This window comes from Lichenostomus cassidix, chromosome 1Aa, assembly GCF_008360975.1.
Source record: "Lichenostomus cassidix isolate B80296 chromosome 1Aa, HeHo_3.0, whole genome shotgun sequence".
Classification (NCBI taxonomy): domain Eukaryota; kingdom Metazoa; phylum Chordata; class Aves; order Passeriformes; family Meliphagidae; genus Lichenostomus; species Lichenostomus cassidix.
The window spans coordinates 31,415,765-31,436,757 of record NC_139480.1 but is presented as its reverse complement, the minus strand read 5'-3'; the positions used below and the strand labels follow the sequence as shown (position 1 = coordinate 31,436,757).

Here is a 20,993-nt window from a genome sequence, read left to right as displayed (position 1 = left end):
GATGAAATATGAAAATATCAAATATAAACTAACCCTCAAAACAGTAAACTGTGTGTATCTAAGAACACTAGAAAGGCAAAGAAATCTTCTAAGAGGATGTTCTGTAATACGTTAGAAGAAAACAAGCAACCACAAAGGTTTAACCATTTCAGGCACTGATCATAATGAAATCCACGTGACAGCAGCTTTGGCTAAAGTTCAGGAGTATTTCTGCAGCTACTAAGCATCATTCACGTTAGAAGCAACGTGAACAAAAATCTGAAAGTCAGTTGCTAAGAATGATATGGAAAAATATGTAGTGCAAAGAATCAATCCTGATAAATGAGATTTATAATTGCGTAAGTCTGAGGATGCAAGTGCCCAGAGGTTACACTCCAACCATTACTCCTGAACACTGTCATGGTCTTTACAGAATTCCAACTCTCCCCTCAGTGCACAATTACTCACTTTCCATAAATCATTGTTGTTTTTCTAATCAAGTAATCAAAAACTTCAAACAGAAGGGGATGAAAATGTCTCTCTTTCAATGGTCTTAGAATTTTTTGTAATTTATAGCTCCATTATCCATAAAGCTACTGTTATCAAACTTTTATATCTGCCCATTTCTGTTGAATAGCATACTTTCCTATTAGTCCTTCCCTTTTATATACATATGAATTTGCTCTGCTCACTGCCTTGCCCCCAAACTAGCTAAGAGGCATGCATTGTGTTTACTGGTCTTTTCACTCATTCTCAATGAAAAAAAGCCCGTAAAGTTAGTTCTGCCCATTCAGCTTAATCCTATCTTAAATGCTTACCCTTCCTTTACACAGGATACCTTTTGAATTCCAGGGCCTACATACCATTCAAGCTCCTATCATTAGTCCCTAGTTCACCCATATGTGAGAGATCCCCAGGAAAAACTACCTTCCATCTCCCTTTGCAGTTGCAGCCCAGTTATTGCAGTGAACTCCAATTCCCTTAAGCTGGGAAGTCTTAGTTCCCCCAGGAATCAAAACCACAAGCTTGCCACTGGTGCTAATGCAACCCCCACAATATAACCAAACCCACAGTGCACAGCACCAACAAATGCACATGCACAGGGTATACAAAACAAGCTTCTACTTTCAGCCTTGCTTCCTTCCCACTGCTTTCCTCATCTGACTTAAAGACAACACTTATCACATGGTCAACATAAAAGGAATCTCTTTGAAATTTAGGATATGTAGGGGTAATGAACAGATTGAATTTAATTCTTCTAGGGATTTACATTCTTATTTCCTACTCTGCAGATTTCTCCCCTTCACAAACGGCCAAATTTGGAGGGACACTAGGAAGCTGAGGAAATGCAACTGGTATTTTTTGGCTGTAGTTTATTCATGTGAAAGATTTTCTCAAATTAGCTGAGTACCATGATGACAATTTAGTTCAAGATAATTGCAGTGCAGACAGATGCAGTGTGTGTTTGTTCTAATGGAGAACGTGTCAAAACGGAAAGACATTTCTGAGCTCTTTAATCTTCTGTACTGGCCCACAGAAATATATTTGAGGGGCTTAGAGAATAAAGTTACCACTCATCCTGTGAGTCAGGTCTATTAATATATTTTTGTTTCATGGTCCTATGATATTTTATCAAAACATATCCTACAAACCAGTGCCTACTATGTGTAGGATACTAGGAGATAGGTCTCTCTACAGCTTTATCAGTCTGCATACTGTTTTCTTCTGGAAGAATTATTTTTATTTAAATTAACATTGTTGCTTTGCTTTTTATGCTTTAGAGCTTGATGAAAAAGAAATTATTAACAACAGTCAATAGTAAATAGCTATCAATTAAAAGCAAGTAAAGATGCAAGGTAAGTCTACATGAATTTCATTCAAACAGAAATATCCCAGAAAAAGTAACCTGTGATAATGGTGTGTCCACAAGCCTCCAGCTGCTTTTCCTGCAAAGCTTTCCTACCTTTAATGAAGGAACAATGCAGGGAAAAGCAGAGGGGTAGTATTAGAATAAGCCAGTCAAGTAAGAGCAGTAGCAGAAAGAAAACACTAACAGTTCTTAGAAAAAACTGCTTCTCAAAAGTAAGGCAAGATTTCAAAACATGAAACCATCTTCAGACCCTTGAACAGAGTTTTTTTGACCAGCCACTTTAAGAAACCCATTATCAGGTTAAATGAGATTTTAGAGATATCTGAAGCAGCAGGAGAGGCCCATGTCACTACATAAAGATTACTATATTTTTGTTCATTATCATTGTCTGGAGAGCAAAAGATAACATTATAATCTATTTAAATAATATAAATCTGCTTAAATTGCTTTTGTCAAAATATTTGGTAATGTGTCAGGTACAATGGGAAGAAACTGTTTCTACAGGTCATGTAATTAATACCTGTACTTCTTGGAATAAGAATATTGAAATATACCAAACATATGAACAAGGCTGCCAGCTGTCCAGCTTGACAGGCTGACACTACTAAATGATGCAAGCAAGTCATTTCAGGAGCCTAAAGCAATGGTTGCAAATGAAGGAAACAGAACAACTTTTCACTTAATTCCCCAAGCAAGATCCCTGTTCAGGTGTTTTTAATCCCCACCCCACATAATTTAGAAAACACCATATGTGATATGAAATGTATTGCTTTATTTACAGCAATAAACAAAAGTTCCAGTAAGACCTAAAAGATGCGTGTCTCTCCCTGCTCTTCTGAATCCACTAAAACATATTATGCTAATCCTCCTATGTTATTCTTTCAACAAGATCACCTGTAAAGGCAAAAGAACATCAATAATCAATTATTTGGAATCCTCCATTCCATCAAATGCAAATTCACACTTACAGAAATGAAGGCTTTTTTAAAAATTTGCACAAGCTTTTTCTGATATCTTATATGTATTTCTAATATCTAATGTATGACTATTATATATATATATTTCTGATATCTAATGTATGACTATTTCAACATACAATTAAATATCTACCAATTTGAGGCTTACTCTTACACGGAACACCTCCTGGATTAGAAAAACATTACAGAAATGTGTACCATTCAAAGAAACTTGATACTTTCAGATTTTTAACATAAGTTGTACTCTATAGGTGAGCTCTATAAGCTACAAAAGCAGGCTTGCAGTGACTAGTATTTGTGACCATTAATACACATAGCCTGTTGTTTGCTTTTTCTGCCTTATAAATCAGCTTTGTCAGCTAAAATTATCTTCAAAACAAATGCTGCTATTTCCTTTAGTCATAGCATCTCATGCTCATACAGAGATGCCAACAGATCCTAGAAAGCCACAAATTATAATTTCACTATTGTACTGAAGAGAATGTGCAATATATGAGGCAGAAGCATGGAAATAAATTCCAGACAAAGCTGACATTAAGCAGTTAATTAAGAAAGTAACAAAGACTGTATTAATTAATGAAAATTGCTTTCTTAGACAAGGAGATACTTGTGAGAAGAGTGGAAGATTCTTAAGCCCAGACTTATAGAATACAATTAAACACAGAGATATATCTTTCCATTTACCCTTTGAAGCCAAAAATTCTCAATGCAACAGTATGTACTTTGATGTACAAAGTGTATTAATGGATATGACTTCATCACTGAACATATACTCTGAGAAAAGTGCTGCTAAAGATCTGTCTGCATTACGTCTTGTATTGAATTATTAATTTGTGATTTATAAAATATTTTAAAGTCATCATAATTGGATTATTATTATAAGGAAAATCATATACTTCTGCACTGAATATCCTTCTTACATAACATTCAGATGTACTGTGTTTTGAGATATGGGAGAAAAATTACTGGTATTTCATAACATTACAGAGTACATGTACCTATTAACTGATTTAGAAATGTTTAAGTTACAGTTAAATCACTTAAGAGGACCAATTCCTTATCAAATCTGAAATTTATCTTACTTCCTTTTCAACACATATTTCTGTTGAAAATCCTGATTTGTAAAACAACAAACAATCACGTCCAAAGCCCAGAATTTTTTCCTAAAATTCACATTTTGTCTCAAAAATAAACCAAGAAACAAAATTAAAATCAGCTAAATCAAGTAAAAAAACTATCTTTTAAAAGCCACAAGAGCTGGCAACAGGTTTCATAAGTACCTCCTGAAAGTGACTACTACATCACTAGCAAGAAGCTAATGAAAAAAAAAAAAATAGAAAATAAGACAGCCTTGATGGCTTGATTTAAAATCATGGCTCCCTAGAAAAAAGTAACTGTTTAATGTTGGGTTTGGCAATACCACTGCCTTTTGCTTAAGCACCGGGAGAAGAAGAAATTAGTTCTCAGCTGGAGGCTCAGCTCTGATCAAGTAACTTTTCACACGATCATAGATACAATACTCTTTTAATTTACTACACATTCACACACAGAGTACAGTAGACTGCACTTAAATACATAGATTTCAATTGTTCAACAGTGAGAGTTACGACTACTCACAATTGGTAGAAGCACAAGTGACACTTCACCCCTTAGGAAAAATCACTTCTGATAAGTGCAGTATTTAACTGGAAGATATTGTATATTTATGTCACCTTTTTAATATTTAACATCTTCAAGTGTGATCACAAAATGCATGTTTAGAAAAATATTAAGAATTTGAATGAATTGTAAGAATAGGGCTCTTCAACTTCCCCCAGCTTGCATTAAAGATGAGTGCTCTCTGGTTTCAAGCATTTGAAAGATGCTCCATTATCTGTTAAAGTGAAATAATTCCATGTTTTTCTATATTCACCAACTTTTTTTACAGTTGTGTACAACAACAGCAACAAAAAAATTACACAAAAAGTTGGCCCCTACAATATGAAAGCTCCTTTTAGAGTTTTATCACATTCTTTATTAAACTTCTAATTCAGAATATAAAGGAGAAAGCACATAAAAGTGACAATTCTCTTACTAAGCTTTTGTTCATTGTAATAGTCAAGCACACTTAGCCTGATTTCTCTCAAGTCTTCTAGCACTAAGAAACAGAAGTCACCGGCTACATTACAGCTAAAACAATTCAGCTGTCATGATTTGAAATCAAAATGTAATGTCATATATGCTGCTGTAATACTTAGGAGCAATAAATAAGGGAAAACCTGACCACCTGATCAAGATAAGTACTTTATACTTCTTTTGTTGTCCGTTTAAATTCAGGCAGGATAATAATTGCAACCATGTATTTTTCGAATGATAAACTCTAAATGAAGTCTATACATTTTCTTACAACACCAAAATTATTTCAGTGTCTTCCCTGCTGAAGATTAAGAGTTACAAACATCTCTAATGTTGTTTCATTTCTTGGTGTTAGCATTACCTACACTATGAAATAGTAACTAGTAACAATTCACAAGCCAAATATTGCAAAGCAATTCAAAATCTTTAAGCTAGGAGTTATAAAACATTGAACTTTGTTTATATCACACTGGGGTGATTAAATTAAGTAACGTTTTAAGGTATATTGCTTACTTTCTGTTGTTCATGTTGTTATAATTATTTGATAGAGATGGAGAGATCTTTGGTAAAGTTGAAAAATTGGATGCACCTGGGGACCTTTAAAATATGAAAATGATAAATTAGACAAAAATGCTGAGATATTAAAAACTATGAAAGAAAGATAACAAATGAACAAAGCAGATAAACAAGCATGGAAAAGAAATACTTTTTAAAAAGTGGGCAAAACACTAAAATAACCAGGACATGCAGCCCTCAGAATCTGTCTTTGAAAACTTGAAATGCTTCACAGTACTTTAAACTTTCATAACTTGTTGAAGAAACAGAGCTATTAAAAAACAAATGACATCACAGGCCACTGTGCTAAAAAAAAATGTTTTCAGCTTATAGTATGACTGTAGATATTTTGATGTTCTAAAACATAAAATGTAAAGGTTCTAATGTGGAAATTTTATTAATTTTTCATTTCAAACTAAATGGACATTGAGATGAGATACAAAAATGATTAAGACAAATATTTCAAGGTTAGTTTAACAGCAGCATGGAACCATTTAGTTAAAACTGTCTCAGGAATATTGCTAGAAAATTTCAGGATATTACACGACACAATTTTTCAAAACCTTTTTTGCCAAAAGTCGAAGCATTATCACTCATTTCCATGGTTTAAGACTACTTTAAAATACAAGAATACTGATTATTTTCATCACAAAGACCTCTGAATATAACAATTAAACACAATATCAAAACTATCCTGCAGTGTGTTTTTGTTAACTTAAACAAATCTTACAGGTAACCAAGGAAAAGACCGAATATTCAAAGGAGTTCATGAACCTTCCTCTTTTTGTGTGCCCTATGCAATTCCAACGGAACTGGAGTTCCGGCTGCCATTGAACAGCTTTGAAATACATATGACTGTATTAAGGGAAGAACTGCTGCATGCTCAGGACTTTTTAAGCACCTTTTAAGAACTACACTTTGTAAGGAAATCAACATTTTTACATCAGGAATTTTTTCCAAGTATATTTTCACATTTATTTTCAACTTTCTATTAATAAACCCTTTCCAAAAGAAAAGTTGCTGGGGAAGGGGAACCTCAATCCACACTGCTCATACCAATTTGATGCCAGAGCTAGCTAGAGTTGCTGCCCAGAGCCTGGAGAGGGTTAGCAGGTCAGGAGGAATGAACCTGAAGTACAGCACAAAAGAATTCCAGCCACCGCAGCCAGCCCCTCAGCTTCACTGGGGGCCTGACATAAATGCCTCCATGCAAATGCACAAGCATGGGCAAAAACCAAGAGGAGCTGGAGATGTGCAGATGCCTGCCGGGGTATGATCTTATTGCCATCACTGGCAAATAAGGGGTGGAATGGCTACTATGTCTGGAGTGCTGGAATGAAAGGATTTAGGCTCTTTGGGAAGGACAGGCAGGAGAACCTCTTGGGAGCTCCTCTTACAGATCCATGAGGAGCTGATAGAGTTTATGCATACTGAGGACAGGGACAGGCAAGATGATAGTGGGGGCCTGCTATGGACCACCCAACCATGAAGACTGAGGAGGTGATTGGTGACAGCCAACACGCTGTCAACTAAGGGCAAATCTTGCTAGATAAATCTGGTGGCCTTCTACAACAGGGTTACAAACGTGGATGAGGGAAGACTGACATCATCAGCCTGGACTTCTACAAAGCATTAGACACTGTCTCTAAACTGGAGAGACATGGATTTGACAGATGGACCACTTGGTGGATAAGGGACTGGCTGGACAGCTGCGGTCAATGACTCAGTGTCCAAGTGGAAACTAGTGGTGCTCCTCAGGGTCAGTATTGGGACCAGTGCTGCTTCGTGGTGACACAGATAGTGGGATTAGTGCACCAAGTTTGCTGCTGACACCAAGCTGTGTTGTGTGGTTGATGTGGAAGAGATGACATCCAGAGGGACCTGGCTTGAGAGATGGGCTGATGCAAACTTCTTGAGTTCAACAATTACAAATGCAAGGTCCTGCACTTGAGTAAGAGCAAGCCCAAGCCAAGAATGAACTGCAAACAGTGCTGAACCGAAAGAACTGGGGGTGTTGCTGGATGAGAAGCCCAACATAACCCAGCAATGTGAGCTCACACACTGGCACAGAAAGCCAACTATATCCTGGGCTGCATCAAAAGCAGCATGGCCAGCAGGGTGAGGGAGGCTATTCTCCCTCTCTGCTCTGCTCTCTTGACACCCCACAGTGAGTGCAGTGTTCGTCTCTGAGGCCACCAACATGAAGACATGAATTTTTTCCCATGCTTTGAGTAAGGGAACTAGGTGAGACTATCTCCAGAGGTCCTTCCATCATCGAGGATTCTTATCCTCAAAGCTGTGGCTATGATTGGGCTAACATACAATTTTAAAGCAAGCTTTAGTTAGACTATTCTCCTCTTACAACCCCCGACTAACTCAGCTACTCATACGTCTTTGGAGAATTTGCAGTAAAAAAGGCTGATATTTTAACATTCATCAATCAAAAAATTAATGTTCAGGACATGCATTTGTTAAGAATTTTTCAACCCTCCATTAATTCATATTAATGAGCATGTTTATTTAACTTGAAAATATCTGTTGAAAATCACCAATATTTGATGTTTACTCACAGGAGCTCAGACACATGGTTATCACAAGTTATTACTTATCAGCAAATAGCAGTCCAGCTGTTGACTGGCAGACAAGCTCTGATAGCTCTTGCTTATACAATTTAAGACATCAGACTAAGTCCCCAGCGAGCTCTATTCACCACAATTCTCTTTCTTACAGAAAACTCAGTAGAAAGGCACACCTGTCTGCATATCAACTGCTTCAGGGCAAAAAAAAAAACCTCATTTCAGTAGATAAACACAATTTTTCCTTCGAAGATTCATGGATACATTTTCCTAAAAAACTTGAATAAACAAGCTTTATATTATATTAAGAAAGACTGCTAAGCACCTTTTATCCATTTTTCCTCCTCTTAACAAATATTAGGGGTCTAACTCAGTTACAGAAAAGAATCAAGAAAGGGCTTCAAATGCTCTTCCAAGATAAAAAGGCATACAGTTTGAAGCAGAAAAAAAAAGTGAAATAACTTTCTATTGGAAAACATTGTAATAAAACATCCATTATTACAAGGTGAAAAGGAAAAAAGCTATGAATGTGTACAGTCTCACATTTTTGTATGGTCAAAAAAACTCCTAACCAACCAACAATGTATTCATTCCCTTTTACACACGAAAATAATTTTAGAGTTCACAGCAGGCTCTCTGTAAATAATGCTAAGTAGCCAGCTATTAGATTAGGATGACTTATTCCACAGTGAAATCGAAAAAAAAAAGAAGTATCAGAATGAAATCCATTACTTTTATTGCACACACAGAAGTATACATTGATTGGTTATTACAAATTGTTCGTTTTTTGTTATATATAAAGCATTTTTAAAGAATAGAATGGTTCAGTAGATTTGAAAGTTGTTTATTAAATTTTCTAAAAAGCCTCAGCTACAAAACTTTTATAAAATTAGAAGGAAATAGCCTACTAGTTAATAGATTATTTGTATGCTACTCTAACTTGCTTTTATATTTGCATATAACTAGGCAACAACTTCTTAACAGAAAACTAACAGAAACCCTGTCCTGGCTATTCAATTGGTAACTCACAGAATGTCAAAACTTAAGTTCCTTGCTTCTCCTTGTCTCAAGTTTTACAATCACAGATTGGCTGAAAGGTTTTAAGTGGTGTACAGTTTTTCCTGAACACAAGTAACTTGATTTTGTAGTACAGTTCCTTAAGTAACTTGAACTACTATCTTAGATTTTTTTTTTATATCTTAGTTTAAAACACCATCTTGACAATAACAGACTATTCAAGCAGGGTAAGTTGTTTTTTCTGCCTGTGGAATAACTTCCCACAGAAGCATACAGATAAGAAAAAAAACCATCTGCGCACAGATCACAAGTCTTCATTCAAATACTGGGATCAGCAGCAACTAAGCTACCAAAACAACTGTGATCTGTATATTTGTGTAAGTTTGTCATGTGTATGACACTGAGGAGACAGCTAGTCACAGACCTGTTAGTGTAACAGAATTTTCTGCAAAAATGATCACTACTGCTAAGTAAAACCTCTTTTGGGAGTAGATGACATTTAAGACATTTCAGGAGAAAGTTTCACTGAAGTCAACCTTCCAGAGCAAAAGCCATCCCAGTAGCCGATAAAAAACAACCTCTCAGAAAGCAAAAAATCCAACTATTCCTAAGCCTAACTGACCCTATGAACAGCTTAAGAATGTACACCACATTCAAATACTTTCAGACAAAAAAAACCCCAAGACTCACAAGCATTTTAAGCAGTATTAAAATGAGACAATAGCAGATATCATTAAATCATGCAGGGCTTTTACAGTGGATGTTGCAATTACTTCCAAAATTAAGTAAACTCACTTAGAAGAAGGGTACACATAAAACAAATGCAACTGGCAAGCTTGAACGTAGAGCAGAAATTAAGTTGCACAGCATGGTCTCTGCTTCTATATGGAAAAGATTTTAAACATAAAATCACTCCTTTCTAATTTCAAAATGAGGGAATTACGATAATCTTTTTTTCTTGTAAACATTCATTATACTTTTAAGAAAAACAGAATTGTCATTTTCAAAAATGTTCCTTCCTATACTGAACTGAGGCCCCAGTCTGGCCACTTCTGAAGTATGTATGTCTTTTTTTTGCAGAAGAAAAGATGCTCACACCTTTAACGTATTTCTCATGAAAAACTGACAGCATTCATCACCTGCAGTAGGAATACAGAAAAACTGCCAAAAGAAGCAACCAATAGAAAAACTGCTGTTATGGTTCTGCTAGTAAGATGCAGGGAATATGTGCAGAATGTCTTACTGTTTCTCATTTTCAACTATCACAATATAGATTCTGTCAATATAGATTCTGACAGACCTCAAAAGGCTGGAAAAATGAGCAAACAGGAGCCTCATGAAGTTCAGTCAAGGGAAATGCAAAGGCCTACACCTGGGGAGGAACAATTTCAGGAACTAATACACAGGGAAGAGGTGGGCATGCAGGCAGGTGATCAAATGGAAAGCAGCTTGGCAGGGAACAAGCTGGGGTCCTGCTGGACAAAAAGCTGAACACAAGCCTGCAGTGTGTCCTTGGGCCAACCACCTTAGCCTGGTGTGCTACACTGGGAAAACACTGCCAGCAGGTCAAGGGAGATGATCTTTCCCCTCCACTCAGAACTGGCTAGAGACATGTAAAGCACTGTGCTCCCCAGTATGAGAGAAGGAGATGTCCTGGACCAAGTCCAGTGAGACACCACAAAGGTGATCAAGAATTGCAGCACCTGACTTATGTGCAGAGGCTGAAAGCTGGGGCTGCTGAGCCTGGATGAACAGAAGGTTCCAGAGCAATTTTATCAACATCTATAAATACCCAGTGGAGGGAATGAAGAAGGTGGAGTAAGACTGTTCTCAGCAGTGTCCACTGAAAGGAGAAGAGCCAATTGGCTACAGACTGAAGCACTGGCAATTCTTTTTAAATATAAGAAATTTTGTTTCAAAACAGGAGTTATCAAACAGTGGAATAGGTTTTCCAGGAAGGCTGTAGAGCCTCTGTCCTTGGATGTTCTCAAAACCTGCCGGGACACAGTTCCAAGCAGCCTGCTCTAGGTGACCTGTCTTTGAGCAAGTGGGTCAGACCAGAGAATCTGCAGAGATGCCTCTAATTTCAACTATTCTGTGAATCTGTAGAAAAGCTTGGCTCATGTTCTGAAATGATCCTGCCTTTTCAAGCTTTACAATCTTTCATACTTTCCAGTATTCTATATTTTTACATTTCTAAATATGGCCTTTTATACCTTGATGTCAGAATTTATGTTTAAAGTTCGTACTCTTCAAAAAGAAGCAGTACAAAGAGGTAATTTCAGCAGTCTGAGCCACTGTGACCAATGACAGGGCTGCAGGAAGGTACGTGGATATATGCTATTCGTGTTGACAAACTAATACTCCTAATGCATCTTACACAGAAAATGCAAAAGCAAGTGTTTAATATTTCTATCCCTTTAAACATTTATTAGATTGTTCATGAAGTTTTAAACAGATGTAAAAACCTGTCCCATTACTGCATGTTGATAGCTGCTATTTGAATTACTAAATTTTGCAAACCTTCCTTCACTACAGTACATTTAAATATCAAATTTCCAACTTTCTGATAGCTGCCAGATCTCAAAACCATACCCAAACCTCACAGTAAAACAATTCACCCTCGTTTGCTGGTTTACTTACAGCCTCCTCTGACACCAGCATTCTCAACTACCATTTCACTTGTCACCAGATCAAACATTTTTCAGGAGACATTCTTTAATTTATATACAGCTCCTGAATGCTTTCCATAAAGTGGAAAAGAAGTTTGGCAGAATAAAAGCAGATAGCATCACGAGAATATCTTCCAACCAAAACTTCCAAAAGAATCCATGACAGTGAGTTATGTAAGTTCTTTTAACCTTAGAAATCTGCATCTAAAATTTCACTAAGAATCTAAATTTCTACTAGATGCTTTTTGAGGTCAGAGATTAAATTTCAAGTACTTAGCATCCCATTCTTTCTATTGCTCTACATTCTCAATGCCTTATGATACAACATCTTGCTAAGCAAGATTATACTGTTCATACTAATCTTAAAATGAACTCAGACTTCATTAAATAACTTAATAGAAACTAGTGTTCCAAATATAAGTGCTTGAGATAAAACACCAAAGATAAGGAAATGCTGTCCTTCAAATGATAAGCAATGATACTACAAAAAAAATGTTTCAGAACAGTGACACTTAATTACATGCATGCATAATCTCAAAAGGAATAAAGAGAACTTAAAAGAACTTAAACTTTTTTATGAAAGATATGATCAAGAACCAGCCAACAGAGGCAAGAAACCCAGTTAACTATTTGTAAAGCTGACATCATATTAATTAATTGGTTCCAACTGTTCTTCAAAACCAACAGAACATGATTTAGATACTGGAACCAATATTAAAAATAGTTTATCCATCTAAATGAAGAAAAACACACGTCTTTCTAATCACTTGCCATTATCAAGGTGCTGTTGATAATAGCAGTAGGAAGAACAAAAAACAAACCCAACATCATCCTGCATTAATTGATGACAGCCCAACAAAGAACAAAATCCACATGATGGTAATGTAGGGTGCAATTTAAATAAACTTTATGGGTAAATATTTTGCTCTGGAGACAAAAGGAACAAGCTGTCCATGAAAACATTTACATATAAGAAAAATACTGATAAAATACATGTATCTGTATTCACCTAACAAATACACTGTGCTTTGAAACTGAAATCTAAATAAAGTAAACTAAGTTTTACAGTTTTCTATTATGGAGTTTTTTTCAATTTTTAAGCAGGAGAATGTACATCACTGGTTGAAATCAACAAAATTAAGCACTGCATATGCAGGAATTCATCACTGTTATACTATGTTCTACAATGCACGGGACTTATAACAAATATATTCAGCATATTTTCAACTAAAATATCTGAAGGCTGATTTAAAAAATAAAATGCTACTTTTAAAAACTTTTTTTCATAAAGCAAAAAAATATGTTAATCACATGACTGGAATATATAACTTACTTAGGAGTTGAAGGACCTCTTGGCCATGTTCCATCCTCATTCTTCTGTTCTATCACCAAGACCTACCAGAAAAAGTGTAATAAGGAAACTGAAATATCAGTGGATTGCTTTCTGTTCCCCCTTTTTAATGGATTTGCTGACATGTGGACAAGACAGAAAAGACTGATATTTAAGTTACTATTCACTGAGATTCAAGAATATTCCATTACACTCCACATTCCATCCATTAAACTGCACCTTCCTCTCTACTTTTTCCCCCCCACATCTTAATTTGTGAAATTTTTGGCAAGTCGCTTAGTATTTCTATTCCTCTATAATCCGCTGATGGCAAGCCACTTATCTCTCAAAGAAGTCAGAAGATGACCTGCAATGTTTAAACCTACGAATCTATAGAAATCACGTCTACACAACAGCCCTGTTAAGGAAGGGATAATCCTGAAGGAATTTTGCCTCACAAAGATAAGAAAAAAAAGCCCTGAAACACCCAGAAAAAATTATTTTCTGCCTTGACAGCCTTAAAATCATACCTGTATGACTACTCCTGTATACTTCACAAAAGCATTTATCTAATACTATTTTTTCAACAGGACAGTTCACTAATGAAGTTAATTCCATTTATTGTTGGTATGAAAGGGAATACAGAACACTTAGTCCCAAACACAGGCATCAGGTGTCATTTGAAACTCCTCTGGGTATTTGAAGTATCTGCCTTATGCTGGCAGATATGACACAGGACCTACAAACAGCTCATGCCTTTCTGGATTGACAGCTGAGATAGCTAGATCCTCTGAAATGGCAACTAGACTCCAATACTTAAACTGAATCCAACTCCCCATTTCCAATGCAACTAATTCTGCACAACTGTACACTGACGTTTCAGAACGCTAATTAACTGCCATGCCATGCTTGTATGTGTTTACACCATGACATAAATTCACATATGTACTAGTGCTCAAAACCTTGTGTGTAAGTCATGCTGCCACTTGAAGATCTAATCACATTTTCAGTCTGAAGACACTAAAGCTTGAGATTGAAAACAAGCCTTCTGTAGTGACCAGCTTTCTCTTAGGAGAAGAGTAGTCTGATACCCTTGGTCATTTGTTGCTGTTGAGCCGCTAGCAGAGAAATAGAAACCCAGGTTCTCAGGCAAGAAAAGAGGACTTTGTTATTTTGATTTCCATATATATAGACTTTTCACAGGTCACCCAGATTGGTCAGTCAAAAACCTCCCCCTAGGCCTAACTGGCCAGGCCTGAACTGCCCAAATCTTGAGACCCTGTTTGCAAAAACATCCAAACTTTATCTTTGTTTATAAAACACAGCAAAATGTTCTCACGAGAAAGACCTGTGCTAGCCACAGTCATTAATGCTGAAAGACTGATTCCGCCATACTTCTTGACTGGTTCTCAGAGACTACTAAATAAAAAGTAGATTCAGATTAAAGAGTTCAATGGAATCCCTAAAGGCTTGCTTCAGAAATCAACTGATCAATCCAAAGCACTAATTTACTCAATTGCATACACTATTATAACTATTACGTAAGACAGACTGTAATAGTCAGAATAACTATTATTAGATTAGGAAGCTCAGCAAGAAAAAGAACCACCGTGTCTGTCACCAAGTGCAGCTGACCAAACACACAGTCTACCATGACATTTAGCATTTTCATAAACCATGGTTAAACTCTGTTTTAAACAGTATTTGTTTTGCTCAAAGTACAGATGTCACCTAGAGATCTTTTCATGGCTTTATTAGACCACGCTTGCTTCATAGCTAATGTTTCACTAGGATAGAGGTAATTTGCAAGTTACATCTTTGATGTGAATTTTTTATGGGAGATTCGGGCTCTTCCAGTAGGACCTCTGCACAGTTAAAATTACCTGTGTGAGGGTTTAAGTGCATGCAGCATGAAGCTAAAGGACACAATAGTTCAAGCAGCTATTTTGGTACACTGATTACCTACCTTCCATGCCATAAAATAAAACTGAAACACAGCGTAAATACTGCTGGTAAGTAGGTTAGACTCAAATATTTTAAGGCAAAAGGAAATACTTTAATATAATCTGGCTTAAAATTACTGCCATCAAATTTCATCTATCCACATTTGAAGCATGACAGCATGAATTACAGCTGTTGAAAAAACATGCAACTCTATCTGAAGACTAAAGAATCAATGTAATAATCTGAAAAGTTTTTCTATCAATGCAATTGCTCAATCTGTTGACACTTGTATTTTGTAGCTTAACATTCAAAGTTTGTTCTTTATATTCAGCTGGAAAGGTAAAACAATTATCTTGTGAGGAATTCCCCTATTAAGTGATGATTTTAAAGTGATCATACTGTCTCATGTTGAAGCAGGTTCACAAGCCTCCATCTCTATCATTATTTTGAAAATATTTTGTTTTGAATTTTGTTTCTGAAATCCAGACAGCGGAATCTGAGAAGACAATAGTCCTTAGAATACCTAAAAAGTTCTGCAAATTTTGCATTTCATTATAGGAACATATCCCAGATCCTAGGAATATTTTTTTATTTCATATTTTACCAAATTCATATCAGCAATCTCATAAAATTTGGTAAATATAAAAATTAAAATTTAGAAATATATTAGAAATTGTAGGTTTTATTCACCAGGAAAGTTAAACTAGTCTTTAATCCTGAAAATACACACAAAGGCTACTTTAATTTCAAGCAAATTTGTTTATAAAAACCTCTATCCCTAACACAATCCATCAGGAGGCAACTTTCATTTAAAAATACGCAAAAATCATTGGGTAAAGCTACCTTTTCATGAGCAAAAAGATAAATGTATACAAGAAAATAAGTAATATTTCACTGTACCTGTCCCTGGTATAAACCAGCATCCTGTATGGTACTGTCTGGTTTATTCAAAGGTTCAAAAGTATTACTCATGTATTTGTTCCACAGTCTGGTCTCTTTTTCACCTGGAATATTGAAGATTTTCCGTATCTCTTTTTCAATTGTGTCTGTTTCGTAAAGGAGAGAACACAAGTTTAACATTTCAATACACAAACAGTATAAGGTCAAATAAAGCATCAGAATTCATCTTCTCATATTCAAAATATAAGTGAAACTGTAGAAATTACTATGCAACTACTTCATTTTGTAAGACAAGCAGGAAGTTGCTAGTTAGCTTGCCTTTAAAATGGAAACAGTCAGAGGACTGAATCCCTTAGCAAGGCAGACCAAATAAAGAGAAGTTGGTAAATAACAGATGACAGGAGCCATCTACTCATTTCTGAGTGTGCTAACAGAGGAGTATGGGGAGGTAGTAAATTATCAGGAGTGCAACTGGTAGCAAAATTCAGGTGCAAGAAGTGCAAGTCATTCTGTTCCTCTCCCTAAATCAAACCCTTTTCAGTTTTTACTCTTCTACCCGTAGCCCAGTGTAATTAACACTAACCACAATATATAATATATGCATGAAGTTTAATTCACATGCCCACAGAAGTTAGCGGCTACTCTGTAAAACTGAAGCACATAAATTTATTTTAAAAGGAAGATGAAAGATTTTACACCCCTGAAAATTTTAAAGAAAAAACATGTACCAGCTCCTACTCTACCTGACAGGAATATAACCAATGTTACATAATTTTAAGATTTCATAACTTATCTACAACTGAAATTTAAGAAATTCTTAATTAATATTCCCCTTACACAAAAGCAGAATTTATTGAAGAGTTGGGTTTTTTAACTAATATGTACAGCACTCTATCATAGCAATCCCACTTAGCTGCTTTTTTTAATTGGTAGACTCACAAAGGCCCATGGGAAGCTATTTCTCGTAACAGCTAACACAGAACACAAAACAGGAGTCAAGAAATTTGTCCACTTTGTCCCTGATGATGACTGAAAACAGTTATAAAAATGGGCCCCATAAGCTCTTTAACATTCCTCCAAAGTCTAAGGATAAAACACTTGTGTGTCAGCTTTTCTTGCTCCCTTTCACTCAAGATTATTTTCTCTTCTACTATGTTAAACAGGATACACCAAATTGAGACCTGAAACTTAGAAGTAACTTGCAAAAGTTCAGCCATTGGCTTGTGAAAGGCATGACAATGGGCCAATAAAATATTTGCAGATATTGCTGGCAACTGAACACAAATTGTTTTTATACTAGTTATCACATATTTTAGTCTGAAAGCAAGTGTTATGCTGGATCATCTGTTTTTGTAACAGAGATGATATGTAGGCAAGGTAGGTGGCATCAACAAGGCAACAGACTAATTTGATTTGCTGGCTTTCAAAAAAAAAATGTACTGTCTGAATCAAACCTCAACCAATGAATTCAAGTAATTATATATGACTATAAGAATTAATCTAGTCAGCAACAATCTTTTAAAAAAGTAGAAAATGTAGATTTATCAATGGCTTTCACTAAAAGAAGAATTTACAAAATACAATTTTTCATTCTTATTGATACCATGGCAATTAACTATCTGAGCATTGCAGGTAGTTTTCTACTCACGTACTAAGTTAACATTTATTATGCTAATTTTAACATACTCCAGCTTCACTAACAGAACTGTTACAAGACAGGAAGAATCAATCCTATTGGATAACTACACATTATGTCCAAGACTGGGAAGAACATGCTCCACTTAACTATCATGCCAATTTTGAGACTTTGTGAAAATAAGATTCTTTTATGTCCTTCTATGAACACATAAGCAATGCACACTTCATAATTCTTCCTCCCATCCCCAGCAGGGCTGGCTTACAAACTGAAGTGAAAGTGCCTGTTCCAGCATAAATGAAAACATATCAAATAGGTATTGTCTGAGGCACATTGTGAATGGCGTTCTCTTCTACCAGAATCATAGATTCATTAAGGTTGGAAGAGGCCTCCAGGATGACAGAGTGCAATCTTTCACCAAACACCAGCATACTGACTAAACTTTAGCACTAACTGTCATGTGCAGTCAGTTCTCAAACACTTCCCTGGGGGTTTAGTTATATACATCCAATGTATGAGATGAGTAGTACTAGCATGATGTCTAAAAGAGACAGGAAGAACTGCCATTTAAAAGATGCCTCTCACTCCTTCACCTGTATACCCACAATTTGAGATAGCTCAATTTGAGAGTTAAAACTTATGGATCCCATACAGATCATACCCTGCATTGTTAAAAACCATATAGCTCATCCATAAAAACAACTGCATACTTTAAAAACTATTTTGAAAGACTACCTGGAACAGTCTTGATGAGATGCTGAAAAAGTTCAGTGGATCCTAGTACAAATACCTCTTGGCTCCCAAAGGCTAGTAGTATCACAAATGCTGGCTGAAGGAAACTCTTAGGTGTTAATACTAAGATGTCAATAACCCCTCCTTCATAAAGAAGGAAAAGGCTAGTCACCAATTCCAGAAGAAATAGTCTGCAAGGGTGGCAAGCATTACAATCTTGTATTCTGCAGCAGATTAAAGGGAGAGATGAATCAAAGCCACTTGCTAAGACAATTTACTAGCAAAAGTCCATTAAATGCAGAGACAGTAGCGTAATGTTCTATGAAGTTTATCAGCTCATTTTTGGATTTGTTTCATGGCATTGCAGACACAGCCTGACTCCTCTTTGTCCATAATCGAGGCTACAGACAGTCTTTCTCATATTTTGTGTTTTGTAAAACTCTTATGTACTAGGCCGATGACTTAGTTCTATCATACTTTCACATGATTAAGACTCCCAAATGGATCATTAACTCATTTTCACTTGGAAACCCTGATACTCTCTAGGATCAGCATCTCGGCTGAAATACTGCCTTAACTACATCTATTCACTTTTAGAATTAACATCCTCTCCCCCAAGAGAGTTAGTTATCAATCAGTCTAAAAGTCACTATGCACTGTCTCCAAGGCAAGAGTCCTCAACTGCAGGAGGTACAAAGCCTTTGGTCCCAAGAAGGTCCAAACACATGTCAGATGTGACTTGTACCATCCTTAGAGAATGACTGTCATTATTAGGTCTGCCCTTGACTTAGGGCTGATTTATTGACATACAGCTTAGTTTCTGTTTGAGTGCAAAAGCAAAGGTATTCCAAGAATAAGAAATACCTGAAGACTGATAGGTAAGTATTATATTATACTTAGGATATGTCTCTGGTTTTGTGAATTAACAAAGGTCTTGTACTGATTTTGAGGGCAGTAAATAATATAATCAATGATGGTGGATAGAAAAATGACAACTTCTTGAAAAGACCACAGCACTCTATGTCTACCTACTCCAGTGAGGCTGTTACTGACTTTTTTTGAACTATGAACATTCTGCAACTATAATAAAAATGCATTCCTTACTGGAATATATAAGGAAGTGTATAAAATTATCAAAATTTTCTAAGATCCCTCTTGAATATTATTTATTGATATAATGAGCATTTCTGATGTGTGTTTGATGAATTCCAGAACTACGTCAAATATACTTGAGGTAAGAAGTGGGTGGGGGGAAGGAGGAGAAATCATCTTAATAATGGATAAGAGGGATCAGTTATTTTTTCATTCTTCAAGTGGGTTGAATTTTTCTAGCTCTTCTTCTAAGGTACAAACTCTTTTGGATGTCCTGGCTAGGATGGCTCTGCTTTGTACTCTGCATGAGAAGCTTCAGCTTCAGAAATGGCATGTTTTTAAAGGCTTCCAGGAGCATATCATCCACAGTTCACGATAGCAAATCAGGTAACTGTCTGGAAAGGGGCTGCCAGGGACTCTGACTCTTTCTCATTACCCTTTGTAACAATTTATTCATAATTGTAATTCTCTCTCGGCTAAGAAAAAATGAATATACCTTCAAGTTAACAGTGATTCCAAAATGCCCTGTTTCTGATTAGAGAAAAGATCAGAAATTCATCCATTACCTATAATTTCAGTATACAGTACAATTAAATTCAGTATAGCTGCAAAATGGCTTGCATTTGGTCCTAAGGGAAGGACAATGTTAAACTGCTTTTTCCAAGTTTCTGGTTTCCTCGGAAAATAATAAAGTATAACTTCCCAGATCTCAAAAAGGCAAGTTAACATACAATAAACCTTGTTTTGAGGAGAATTTTCACAATTTTAAAGTTTTTACTCTAATATAAGCAGGTGATTCCTTTTCTAACTTAAATACTGAAATGTAACAAAGTAAAATGACTGCTTCTATAGCAAGCAAACTGCAAAGAAGTAAACAGTGGTAAGTGTAAGTCACTACTCATAATGTAAAGAGAAGCAAAACCTTAAAAACCTACACTGCTGTCAACAAATGTAAACAAAGTGATGGCTGGGCATACAGTGCCAAGGGCATAAAGTACAGTTCTAACTGCACAAACACAGACAATTGAAAGAATCTTATCTCAGATACACATGCACAAACACACCAAAAAAAGAGCAGCAGTATCTCTGAATATGCTCTGATTGTTATTTTCAAAGTCAAATATCTTATCAAAATACTGTTTCCAACAATGACAGAATACTCAACAAGCAGTCAAACTAAATACAAGTAAAGGTAAGTTAAAGGTTTAATAGAGGATTCAATTACTGTAAAAGATTGTGCCCAGCCTGCCACTTCACAACCCAAAGAATACTGCCTTTGTAGGTCACCTTTAGCCATTAATTTATTACCTAAACTCTTCCATGTGTTTTGTATATACCCTTCTCTTCATATATATGACTAAAATGTGCTGGCTAATGGAACATATTAAAAAATGTATTTCTTACACACCAAAAGCCAAGAAAAAGTATTATGAAATCCAATCAACAACACCACACTGTTCACTTCCTTAAAAGCTCAAACCTCTAAAGTTAATACAGATGCTTAGACAATAAAACACACAATTATATTCTTAAAATTGTATTAAACCCCCTCAATCTTCCAAATTCTTAACTTTTAACTTTGATTCCAAACAAAACTA

The 20,993-nt window shown here is 35.9% G+C and overlaps 1 protein-coding gene across 2 annotated transcripts in view; it reads right to left on the bottom strand.

Moving 5' to 3' along the window:
- Positions 1-20,993, bottom strand: part of USP15 (ubiquitin specific peptidase 15) — a 58,490-nt gene that overhangs the window by 20,898 nt on the left and 16,599 nt on the right. For both annotated transcript variants that reach the window (XM_085044093.1, XM_085044103.1), the window contains 3 exons: positions 15,936-16,081; positions 13,095-13,156; positions 5,455-5,538 (listed from right to left, as the gene is read on the bottom strand). In XM_085044093.1, the coding sequence (XP_084900219.1) occupies positions 5,455-5,538; positions 13,095-13,156; positions 15,936-16,081 (292 nt within the window). The remainder of the gene's footprint in view (positions 1-5,454; positions 5,539-13,094; positions 13,157-15,935; positions 16,082-20,993) is intronic.